Genomic DNA, 12,771 nt, shown 5'->3' with positions numbered 1-12,771 from the left:
ACACACAGCACCCCTCTGAAAAGATTAAAGGCTGAAAGAGACATCAACACACCTACAAAACAGTGTATGACTGGTTATCAGGGAGAAGGAAACAGTTGTAGCCAAGGGAGGGTCAAACTATGATATTTTAAATGTAGCCATACAATAAGCAGGCAAAATACACATGAAAATTACATAGATAATAAAAAACTGGCAGTAGCTTTTCAACTATAACAGAAGCAAGACAGGCTGCTATAGAGTCTGTACAGAAAACAGATAATCAAAGTATAAAATGAATGTTCATAAAAGACTAGGCTATTGCCAAAAATTACAAGGTTTTGCATCCAAGTTCACAATAGAGAAACCCAATACCCTGAAATGCCATGATCTGTCAAACTACCCTAAGCTTCACATAGTACATGTCGCAATTGCACAAAAGTCAGGTATACAAAACAGCTCTCACCTGATTTTGCAACACCAAATACAACTGTACAAAGGATCTGAAAAGTTACAGTATTTTCTACTGCATACTTAAGTACGCCTCCATGAAGGAAATGTGCAAAATAAACCTCCAAACATTGTACGAGTATAAACTGTTTAATGCTGTACTCCTATACAAACAACTGAACCATCATGCCCAGGTATGAAATTCTCCAGTCCGCAGCAACATTAAGAACTAGAAACATCTCTTAGTTAGATTACAAGTATTTGGAGTTTTGAGGACTGAAATGATTCTGACCTGATTTCATTCCACTGGGATATCTACAAACAGGAACAACATAATCATCTAACAGATTGTACACACACATTGTTCAAAGAAGTCGAAGTGTCAAGTAAAACAGGCCATACTTACAAGTTAGGCAAGAAATTACGTGTAAAAAAAAAAAAAAAAAGGATTCCTTCTTTTAAGCGTTCTTTCTGGGGAGCAACTAGGAAACTAGGAAAGAGGGTACTCTAGTTTTATCTATAACTAGTAAGTACCAGTAAAAAAAACAGTTAAAATCCCTCTATAAGAGACAGAGGTCAAGAAAGTAATTCCTAGAACACAGAATGAAGCTGCAGTGTTTCCACCCACAATAAATTATGCTTACAGAGAAAAGGAGAAGAAAATTTAGGCTTTTCAACTGAAGCACTTCCGATATGGCAGAGTTGTCTCCTCTCTACATAACAGCATTTAATAAATACCTCATTAAGTATTTCAAGGTAAGGGAAAGAGATGTACGTTATTACAGGCACATGACCTGGCAAAACGTGAGCATGAAAATACGTTGTGCTTGGTCCCTCCCAGTTGAGAAGCCAAGAAGTTACGCAACATCATCAGCCAACACAACAGCATCAGTCAACTAAAAATATTAATGATTATTATTAATGAATAGCTGCCTTGCAGAAGTAACAGTCATTACAAGTAAGTTTACAATACTGGAGTTGTTAAAAAATGTTGACGTGAAGTGTCTATCAGAAACCAATGGCAAGTAAAACAAAACATTCACATAAACACATGTGTTTTGAATCTATATTGTGAACAGAACTAGATGGTAAAGTTTAATAGTTTAACAACATAAACATGGGCACAGCGCATCTCCCAGGGCTCAGCCAACAGAGGCAGCTAACAGATGTCACAGCAGTTCACACAACAAAGCTACAAAGGGCACTGAAACACCATTCAAGATTGCACAAGACGTTACAGGGTGAAGTCTCCAACACCAGCTGAAGCAACTGTCCCTCGCACATCAGAGATCCCAACTCCAAGAATTGCACAGGGAGAATGTCATCGTCCAGGTGTTGGGCTGCAGGGAGCACTCGCTGCTCCTCCCTGCTGCTGTTGATAGCAATGGCCTCATCTGAGGGTGCTGTGCTATCTTTGAGGTGCTCAGTGGCCAGGTGAGAGACCTGCAGGAGGGGATGAACACACTGCACAACAAGGAAGATAAACAGGAGGTCCTGGGAGGTCTGCTGCTTGCTGAATAATGCTTTGGAAAGACTAAGGCTCATCCAGTCCTCAAACTATTACACTTTCTTGCTGATCCATCTGGACACCAGCAATACTTCCAAAAAGCAATTACTGAGCAAATCAAGAGTACTGAGCACTGTGGGCAAGGGTGAAGAGGGCCAGGTGTTGTTTCTCAGTCTCTCCAGCAAAAATCAAAAGGCTCAGGGCAGAGTAGATACATCCAGAGGGTCAACATCTGGTTATTAGTAGAGCTTTTACTGCTATGACCATAGGAACCTCTTTCAGGAACTAGGATCCATCTGACAAAGTGTGGCAAGAGTATCTTTGTCACCATGCTCACTAAGCTTGTGAATAAGATTTTAAACTAGGCATGGTGGAAAAAGGTTTTCTCACTTGAGAGAAGTGAAGACATGGGGAACACATGACAGGGAAGGCTTTCACACTTCCCTTGTGAAAGAGGCTTCTCTGGGGGCCCATCTCACGTGTTCGCACACAAGCATACACAGCATGGAAAGTAACAGGAGGACTTAGTCCATGCACGGTTGCAGAGCTATAACCTCACAGGAATTACAGTGACAGCAGGACAGCTCACATGGCTGGAGGCTACAATGGATGGATACAAGCTCTTGAGAAAAGCCAGGCTGGGAAGTTAAAGAACATGGGTTTCAATCTATGCAAAGGGCTGGCTACAACACACACTGCTTTGCTTGGAACAAGTGACAAGACAGTCCATACCTTCTGGGTAAGGATCAGAGAACAGTTCAACATGTGTGATGCCGTGCTAGGTGCCTGCTACAGATCTCCTTATCAAGCAGGGGAAGCAGAAGAAGCCTTCATTTGAAAGCTGGAGGAAGCTTCACAACTGCAGGCCCTGGTACACACTGGGACCTAAAACCACTGGTATTTGCTGGTAGGGTGTGGCCAAGCACAAGCACTCCAGGAGACTTGTTAAGTGTGTTGAAAATTATTTCTTGGTGCAAGTGATCAATAAGCCAACTAGTGAAGATGCTCTACTGGGCCTGCTGCTCACAAACAAGGAAGAACCAGACAGAGATGTGGAAATCAAGAGCAGCCTTGGCTGCAGCAACCATGAAATTGTGGAGTTTAAAGTCTGAGAGAAGTGAGAAAGACAAGTAGTACAGTGTACAGTGCAAGACCCAGTACATACAGTTACAACACGGCACTTCAGGAGAGCAGATTTTAGGTTGTTCAGGGATCTTCTTGGTAGAATCTCATGGAAAACCACCATGGAGGGTGAAGGGAAAGCCTGTGAGAGCTGGCTGATCTTCAAGGATAGCCTCCTCAAAGCGTAAGAGGGACCACTCCTTCATGCAGGAATTCAAGCAGGCCTGACAATGGACCAGTGTGAAAGAAAATGGAATCTGTGACTGAGCTTAAATGCAAAACAGAGTACAAGGAAAGCAGAAGCAGGGGTGGGAGGAATATACAGACATTATCTAATCATGCGGTGGTAGAGTTAGATTAAGCCAAAGCTCTGCTGGAGTTTAAACTGATAATGGATGTGGAGGGCAGTCCTAAGGTGAGAAAACACATTTTAATTTTTTCCTCCAAACTGAAGTTATACAACAGAAACAGAAAACAGATCTTTGTACAACAAGGTGTGGTGCACATTAGCATCTGCTACACATCCTTTTCTTACAAATGTAAGAGAAAAATCTGAAGAATCAGGGCTTCTAAATGTGAACTTGGAAGTCTGCTCAGTTAGCAATACACATGATTAACTAGCTGTACTAGCTTACTCATAACCCCATCAAAAAGAAAGAAATCACATGTGCTTCCACTTAGCATGACTTTTGAGATCCAGAACACAGCAGCCTGAATCTCTTGACATGGCAACAGAATTTTTGCACTGAGAAACAATCACAGCCCAGAAATCAACACCAAACGAGATTCTATTACATCTCTAACACAGGTTTGCTTTAATCTCTTTCTGTTCTTTGATAACGAACATATACAAACAAGACAGCCTGATTAGAGATCCTCTAGTCTTCTGATTACACTCTGCTAGTGAAACAGGCACAGTGTTCAGAAGTGGAACTTTTTATTGAAACAAATTCTTAGCTTCCTCTAGCGAGGAATAATTGATATCATTATCCTTGCCATAGCCTAGGTATTTACAATCACTTAGCTATCTTTCTCTTCATCCCAAAATAGATCCCAGTCAAGACACAGCCAGCATATATTTAGTAGACATTAGTCATGGAAAATGCAGAGGAATCAGCCTGGTGCAACAATGAGCGGGGGGGGGGGGGAGGGGCAGAGAAAAAAACACCTTCATTTTCCACCTTAGTGAAGCATAGTTTTTCAAGACATGCTATCCACACAGACACTCTTAATGCACACATGCCCCCACAGTGAAAACATAATGATGGAAAAAAACAGTCAAGTTTCCAGGTGAGTCTTCAGTTCTCCATACCTAAAAGCAGATCTCAACTAACAGATCCTATTAGTACTGTAGAAGAAACAGTAGCAGAGAGCAGAGCAGAAGGTCCAAGAGCAGAATTCCAACACACATCAGATGGTCGAGGGACAGTGGATGCTACTCTAAGTAATTCCCCCTTCCTCTCCACAGCCTCTGCCCACATGCCTCATTCACAGGAAGCTCCAGTTTGTTTGCAGACTCCAGAAATTCTCTCAAACTGGGGCTACAGTTTGACAACAGGTGTCCAATCTGGAAACTTCTACTGAAGACTGTCTTTTAGTTAAAAAAACTTCCAAGTCTGTTTTTAAGTTTAAAAATATTTTGGGATTTCAGAATACTCTCTTAGCCATACTGCCAACAATACAAGTGTAGATGTCTTACAGCACAACTATGTCTTATGGAAAATATCACTACTTATTCTGTATAATTTGTAGAAAATTTAAATTTCCAATGAGATTGAATAAGAAGTAGACAAAAAAAAAATCCAACAAAAACTCAGTCACAGGGACTCTCAAAACCTCTCACAGCAGGAATCTAGGGAAGAAGATGACACACCCACACCTCACAAAATACCATATATTAAGAGAGTTCAAAATGAAGATTTCAATAAGGTCCTACTCTTCAAGCTGACATTGTGTTCACCAAAAACAATCTTCAGTCTGAAGACTTGAAAGAGTGGGGGGGAAAGGAAGGTCTGTCAGGTACATTACTAAGTACAAATGCAGGGGCAAAGAGTCAACCTCTAAGACAACCATAAATATACCTTTTAGAAAAGTGGATGCTGAAGGAGGATACAAGATGATACAGCAAGTACAGCATTGCGAATACTTCTGCTAAAATGGGACTTGCTATAATTAATAAGCCAGGGGTGTTTCAAGGTTATGAAGCACTCCAGCACTGCTGAAATAAGACAACTTGTGCCAGTATACCCAAATAGGACAACCATTCCATTACATAGCTTTGAGTCAATTTAGTTTAAAGCACTGGAGTAGGAAAAACAAAATCTCAGTTCGAGCTAAACAGCCTTTCCCAGGCAGAAGTCACAAGAACATCCAGACTGCCAGACAGAACACTACAGATCAATATTCCGAAACGTTACTACAGGCAACACAAGGTGGACAAAGGCTATAGTCACTCACGTGACACTGGACAATTTAGAGATAACTGTAATTCCCATAAAGCACAACCATTCACTCTTTTTTGAACATTTATGAAAATGGAATAGCCTTCCTGCTGTACAATCCTGACACTGCTACTGGAAGAATAAAATGTTTAGTCTTCTCTGTAGCTAAAGAAATGATAAAATAACTATGAGCCATACTCTAAATGACTGAAGACTTCAAGAAACAAAGTTTTCAAAAACTTACATAAATAGGCATGCTGATATGTAACTAAAATGGCTCCATCTACTGGTTGAAATACACATTGCCTTTGTCACGGCATCGTCTCTACTGCAGCAAATTTTAACTTCCCAGTGACAAGGAACTCAGAGGGTGCCAAGCACAAACTACCACAGGCTCTTACACAGATAACCATTCTAATAACTATTGAGATATGCTGGCAAGGTAGATTTGGGATGTTTGCACAATTGATGTTTATTCTCAGTAACACAAAAAGGAGCTTCTAAAATGTCAGGAGTGACTTTTTAAATGGAAATGTGCTGTTTTAAAAATAATGTTGAAATATTTTCACCTACTGCTGACTGTGCAAATGTAAATTTAGAAATGTGTATTTAAGAACATTGTAAAATCATCTATAGAAGAATCAAGAGTCTCATTTTTGCATTCAGACACTGATCTACAGGGTTAAGTAGTTTGTGGTGCTTTTCTCCATCTACTTATTTACAAAAACCTCACTGGAATCTCAATATTCGTATCACTATTTCAAAACACTAGCTAGACAGCTGTCTTAATTTTAGCAAAAAATTTGAAACATCCCTAAATTTTATCATTCCCAAATATACTATACCAAAAGTATGACAGTATTCTTTGGAGTCTTCCTCTAGCTAAGTTCAAGTATATTCAAGTTATACTCTGTATTTTATCAATCACTAGTTATAGAGAAGTTCTATTCCCTAAGTACTACTTCAGGGCCACTAAAGATCTCGTGTAACAGATATCCAGTACTCGAAAGTCAACAACAATCATGGCGACATGTCAAAAGTCACCTACAGAAGCAGATCAATCACATGGACATATGGCAGCAACTACTCAACTTAGTACACCCTACAGCTTATTTTGGACAGCAAATAAAATGACTTCAATGATGCCTAATGAAAGTTCTCATGTAACATATCAAGTTTTTGACAGCCATGGTAACTTTTTAAGAATTCAAAAAGACTGGCAGCACATCCAGTTAATAGCAGCTTACAGTATTTTAACCCAGAGGTGATCAGAAACACTGCCCATAGCCCACTGCATGGTGCAAGTTGTACGAGGTATGCACCCTACACAAACAGCACAATACAGAAAAGCAGCTTTTCTCCCAAAGTCTGATTCAAGCTAGTAAAATTCTCTCTCATCAGGGATATTTAGCTAGGGCACTGCCACACCAGTATAACTTTATTGCTTTAACTCGTGGAGAGCATGTGTTCAGCCAGATGCCACGAACTCGTGGGGGAGGAGAGTTTCCTGCAGAGTCCTCAGTTATGCAGTACAAACATACCCTCAGTTACCCTTGTCCAACCATAAAGGGAAAACACCAGTTTGAGCTTACTATGTTAATATGAAAAAAATAACATTCTTCAGAGACCTGTCATTTGACTTACCATCACAAAATCCACATGTCAAATAAGAAGGCAAATAATCACACAAAAAAACACTTTCCACTATTTAATTTCTAAAACAGTAAGTCATCCAAGATATGTGGAAAGATATGAAGTAGTCAGTTCTGTAAAACCTTAACTGCACTGATGCTACTTACCTTCTAACATATAAAGTACCACCAAGGTAAATCAAGACTTAGAACATATTTTAAAAGGAATTGTTTCAATAATCACCTAACAGAAGTATTACATAGCTAAACAAAGTTACCAAGCTATCTTAAACCCAGTAACTGGACCAAAGCTGAGTTGGGAAACCATGCCACCAAATACCTGGTTCTCCCTTGAAATCCATTCATGAAAATGAAGTTATATTTTAAGATTTTTCTAGAAAAGAAAAAGCACTTTGTATTTTTGATTATTAAACTGTTGCAGTTGTAACGACCAGATTCTGATAGCTAGGATACTTCTCATCAATTTGTGTACTTTTTTATTTGAAGTGGCTCTGATGTCTGTTACCCTATACTCCTACAACCCTTCACAGGATTTGTTATGGATTTGAGAAGCTGGACTACCAGACACTACCCTGTTGCATTAAAAAGATGCATCAGTATAAACGAATGGACAGACCCCGCTGAGGCAATGATGTCTGTTGGTGAAGTGGGCTGTACCTGAAATAGGCTTCAAATGAAGCCTGAAGTGAAAGCCCAAAGCTGTCATTGAAACACAACCACTGTTGAACAGGAAAGTCTAAAACCCACCTGATAATGTGCACGCACAGCTGTTACAAAATAAAGTGGGAGCCAACCACATACCCACTTCAGAATATGCACAGGGACACTAATGCCCTCTTCAGTGAGATATGGCAGACCACATTACTGTAATGCTTTGATTAGGAAAGCCAGAAGGAGAAGCCCGGAAACATGCCCTTCTCCAACAAGAGCCACTTGTTGGAGTGGCTCTTGTAGTATCATCTACAGTAGAATAGTGATAAAACCAGATTTGTTTCATTATAGGAAAAAGAAGACACAAAGAAACACAAACCCATTACTTAGCCATACTGCATGGTCTATGACCTTGTGAACATTTTATGATATACATGATGCAGTATCAACAACTAAAGAAAAAAGTTTCCATCTACTTTTTTTTTTAAGATAACAAAGGATTTTGAAAATCTTATCTGCAAAATGCCTAGAAATAGAAATGAAATACACATTCCTTTAAATGCTAGTTACAGCTGTTGCAAAGAAACCCACCAAGCTATCCAGTAATTAACACTGTAACAACAAAAGCTAGAACCAAGTGGTACGCAGTATAAAACGTTTTACTACCACCACTGTAACTGTCAAACTCACCACTGTATAGAAAGCAACATACTAACACACTCCACTCCTATTTAAACAAACCAAAAAAGAATGACCATAAGCAGCTGTTGAGGGAAGAAGAAAAACGAGACAAGCATACAACTTCTCACACTCTCACAACCTCCAGCTATTTTCAACATAGACTTCCTGAGGCTGTTGCTCATCCACTTACCAACCTCAACGTGTCTGTCTTCTAATGCTTGTCCAGCCTCCCCTTAAGTCCATAAAAACTTCTTGTGTATACATCATATAGCAAGTATACCTGTGAATTCCCTACACTGAGTGAAGAACCACCTGCTTTTGTTTGTTCTGAACCTAGCGCCTTCGCCTGATTTGACTGTGTGCCTCCTCTTTCATCTTCACCTGTTCTCTCCATAGGAGTTCTATAAAGCCTTACCATATCATTGTCCCATCATCTCTACCAGGCTGACAAACCCTAGTCTGTTCAATAATTTCTCATCCAAGAACTAATTCATACCGTGTTGCCCTCCAGTGAACCTTTTCCAGTAATAATGCATCTTCATAAGGTATGGAAGAACCATGGATTTATGAAGTTATATATCTTTATCCTATTGTATTCTCTACTCATCCCAGATGTTCTAATCATCAGTTGCTCTCTGGTTGTAATAACTCTATCAGGCATTTGTTTCACTTCCCCCTTCCCACCTTCACGTACACATTGCCACCAAGCAGTCTCCTCAAAATACGAATGTCCTAAACACTTGATGATTCTCTTCTTTAAGACTGGACCTAAAATACAAAACAATTAATGTTAAAGGGTATTTCATACTTTTGATGAAATAAATCCGGGGGTGGGGGGTTGACTGATAGAGGTGTTCCTCCATACAAGAAGCACCACATCTTACTTGTTACATATCTAATGCACAAACACTGAACCACCTAATTTACCAACACTGGAGGAAGGAAGAAAAGGAAGTGTTAGGGAGTTCTTTGTTTGATCATGCTTCTGTATTTTTAAGCTGCAGCACTGAAGTTCTCAGAGTTGATTCGCACTTTCTACAAAGTCCTTTCATCTTGCTGAGACGTTTATTTTTGAAAAAGCTGTGCACGTATAAGCAGTTTCAGTGAGCTCTGCTAGCAGGAAGGTGGTCTGTACTACCAGAGGCACAGGATTAGAAAGACTAAGTCAAGCTGTATTGTCAAAAATACTCGTATTTTGGATTAAGTAGCTTTCATGTATATAAAATGATACCTCTTGCACACAAAAACCACAACAAATCCAACACTGCTATACTGTGTAATTGTCCAAAGATCAGCATGTCCTGTCTTCTCTTTAAGCCATTTACTTCATGTGTTTTCCCTAGAAATTCCTTTTTTCTAGTTCCTACCAATCCTTCTGCTCTCTCACTTTTCTAACCATTTCAGTTTTGTCTCAGCTGCAGTCACCTCTTGAATACACTTTGGCACCAAGGTCAGGCTTCTGACTAGGCGTTGCTGTTGCGAGGAAACCAACTTAGACCAGTCCACTGAGCACCTCTGTTCAAATCACGTACATCAAAAATGACCATGCAGCAGTATAGCAGCTCATGCGTCTGTCCCCAAAGCCCCTAGTTAATTCCTGTTACAACAGAACCCAAATGACTCCTGCCAGGCCTGACAAAGATGGGCTCAGGGTACTCTGCCTTTCTTGAAGTCTGCAACCCTCTTTTCATTTGGATTCACATGAGGGTAACCATTAGCATCCTACACTTTAACCCCATACACTTGAAGCCCAAAGCTTTTGCAACTCGCTCCATACTGCCTAGCATCTCTTTACTAGATGGGAGTATTCCGCCAGCTAAGAAGAGGTACCTCCTGCAGAGAGTCAAAGTAGTTTTATCACAAATTAAACCTATCAAGCAGTCTGGTCTTACCAAGAATTTATCTTGAACAAGCTAACACGAATTGGGAATGTGCCTTTCTGGGGCAGAGACAAGAAGGTGGAGGAGCAGTCTAGAATAGATCTACAAAACCATTAGAGGTGAGCGCATATATTGATTTCTGAAACCAACATACAGATTGTTAAGAATCCAAGGAATTTCCAAAATTCATGGACCTTTGAACCACTAAGTTATCAACACTCCTGTTATAACACAGGAAAGACACACTAAACACGCTGATGTCACAGGAAGCTAGCACTTCATTAGATTGCCAATTTTATCAAACGTGACTCAAGTCTCCCCTTGAAGAGTAGCAGAAAGATGATGAAAACTCACACATTTTCAGTGTTATTTCCCTGTCGGTCACAGCATTCTTTGTATCAAACTACACATCCCTCCTCTTCAAGCACTGAAAAGAAGTCGCTATGCAACATCTTTTTGGAAAATGCCTTGAAGGAAAATATCAGATGCTCATTAACAAAATCCAGACCTTGAGTCATCTGAAGGGAGGGGAAATTACAACTGTGGAACCGCATGTATTTTTCAGTAGCACAGGAAGTAAGGCAACACATGTCTGCCTTACTTAGCCACCGGCCCGGGAAGGAAATGAACCCAAGCTCCACAATTTTATCCATCTCCCCCCACCAACACTCCCGCCCTCCTTCCCCCCACCCCGACTAGAAATCCGCCGAGGAACCGCATCCACCACCTGACCCGACTACGCGGCCGTGCAACATGAGGACAAGGGGAAGCTCGCTGCTTGCCATGTGTGCGCACTTCTCCCTCGCCCAGGAACTCGTCAGCGAGCGGGGCCGGGGGCAGGGAGAAAGGCGAGGCCGGGGGCGGCCGCACCGCCCACCGCCGCCGGCACAAGCCCCGCGGGGAATCTCACAAAGGAAGGGGGGGGACGGGGCAGACGCCGCCGCCGAGCGCACGCCGCTGCGGCGCCCGGAGCCAGCGGCGGAACAAAGGCTCCGGCCCCTCTGCCCCCCGGCGCGGGGCGGGGGGGGCACGGCCGCGCGCACGAGGCCGGCACGCGGGCACACCTGCGCCCTCCCGCCCCGCGGCGAGGGGTCGAGGAAGCCCCGGGCGCTCGGGTACCGGCGGCGCCGCGTCCTGCCGCCGCTGAGGGGTGAAGAGGGCCCCCTCCCCCGACAAAAGGGGAGTGGGACGGCTCCGCGCACGACGCGGGCGGCGCTGCCCCGCGGCGGCCCTTTGTGCGCCCCCCCCCCCCCCTCCGCACCCCACCCCCGCGTTACCGTGGTGAGCAACGGTCTCATCTGCTCGCCCGCCCGCTCCTCTTCCATCGCGGCCCCGCCGAGATCGCCCGGGAGAGGGACACGGAAAGGGAGAGCGGACGGCGAGCCGGGGCCGGGGCTGCGCGGCTGTCTGCCTGGCGGAGGCGGGCGCCGCTGGTGCCCTCAGGACGGGCCAGCCGCGACTGCTCCGCCGCGCCGGGGGCTGAGCCCAGACCGACTCGGCGCGACCGCTCCCCCCCGCCCCGCGCGCGCGACCGGCAGCGCCGCCAGCCAATGGGAGGGAGCGCAGCGCCTGACGCGTCAACGCCCCCTCCCGCCGCGGCCCCCCGGGGGCTGGCGCGGCGCTGCGGGGCGGGGCGGGGCGCGGGAGGGGGCGGCGGGCACCGTGGTCCCCGCGGTCCCACGCGGAGCCGCATGGCGGGCTGCCCCGGCCTCGCCTCAGCCGCCTTCTGCGCGGGCGGGCGGCGCTGCCCGTTGCCGGGGCAGGCGGGCTCCCCCTGACGGAAAGGCTCCTAGTCCCGTGTTGGCGGTGCCGGCGCGGCGGGAGCTGCGCGCCGGCAACGCCACGACCGCGCGCGGGAGAGCAGCGAGCTCCCGGCGCTGCCGGACGGGGAGCGGTAGCGCCGCCGGTGGCCAGGGCTGCTCGACGCTTGCCTCGCACCGCACCCCTCCTCGCTTGCGGGTAACTTCTGCCAAGCTTTTACCACGCAAGCTGAAATTTTCCATGCCAGGTGCCTGCCTCAGGCTGAACTTTTTTTGGAAAAAGTAGCCAAAATAATTCAAGTCATTTCCAAAAATAATATTATTTGCCCTTGTATAAATATTCCAACAATCCTTTACTCAAAAGGCTGGGTGCTGGGGCGGGAGGCAGTGTCAAGGTTGTGCTTTTGGCTGCCTCTACAAAGCTTCGCTCCGGTAAAAAGTTTTCAGGAAGAAACAGCAGTTTACACTTGCCTTAGCAGAGATAACTTTCGCCTTGTCTGCCTCTGTGAAGATCACGCCCTCCTTGGACATGTTCAGCTCTAAAACACCTTGTACTGATAGGACTGAACACGCACATACGCAGCAGATGAACCATCCCTTCATGCTTCTTACACTGCATAACATGCTTACAGCACCCTGGGGCTTCTCCTT

General features: G+C 44.2%; 1 protein-coding gene across 4 annotated transcripts in view; it reads right to left on the bottom strand.

Annotated features, from left to right (window-relative positions):
• Positions 1-11,803, bottom strand: part of SLC4A7 (solute carrier family 4 member 7) — a 100,409-nt gene extending 88,606 nt beyond the window's left edge. For all 4 annotated transcript variants that reach the window (XM_068405023.1, XM_068405026.1, XM_068405027.1 and 1 more), the window contains exon 1: positions 11,638-11,803. In XM_068405023.1, the coding sequence (XP_068261124.1) occupies positions 11,638-11,685 (48 nt within the window). In that variant the 5' untranslated portion in view covers positions 11,686-11,803. The remainder of the gene's footprint in view (positions 1-11,637) is intronic.
• Between the last annotated feature and the right edge of the window lie 968 nt (positions 11,804-12,771).

The sequence above is a fragment of the Nyctibius grandis genome, chromosome 7, assembly GCF_013368605.1.
Source record: "Nyctibius grandis isolate bNycGra1 chromosome 7, bNycGra1.pri, whole genome shotgun sequence".
NCBI classification, from domain to species: domain Eukaryota; kingdom Metazoa; phylum Chordata; class Aves; order Nyctibiiformes; family Nyctibiidae; genus Nyctibius; species Nyctibius grandis.
The sequence above is the reverse complement of the archived record's forward strand: the minus strand, read 5'-3'. Positions and strand labels throughout refer to the sequence as shown.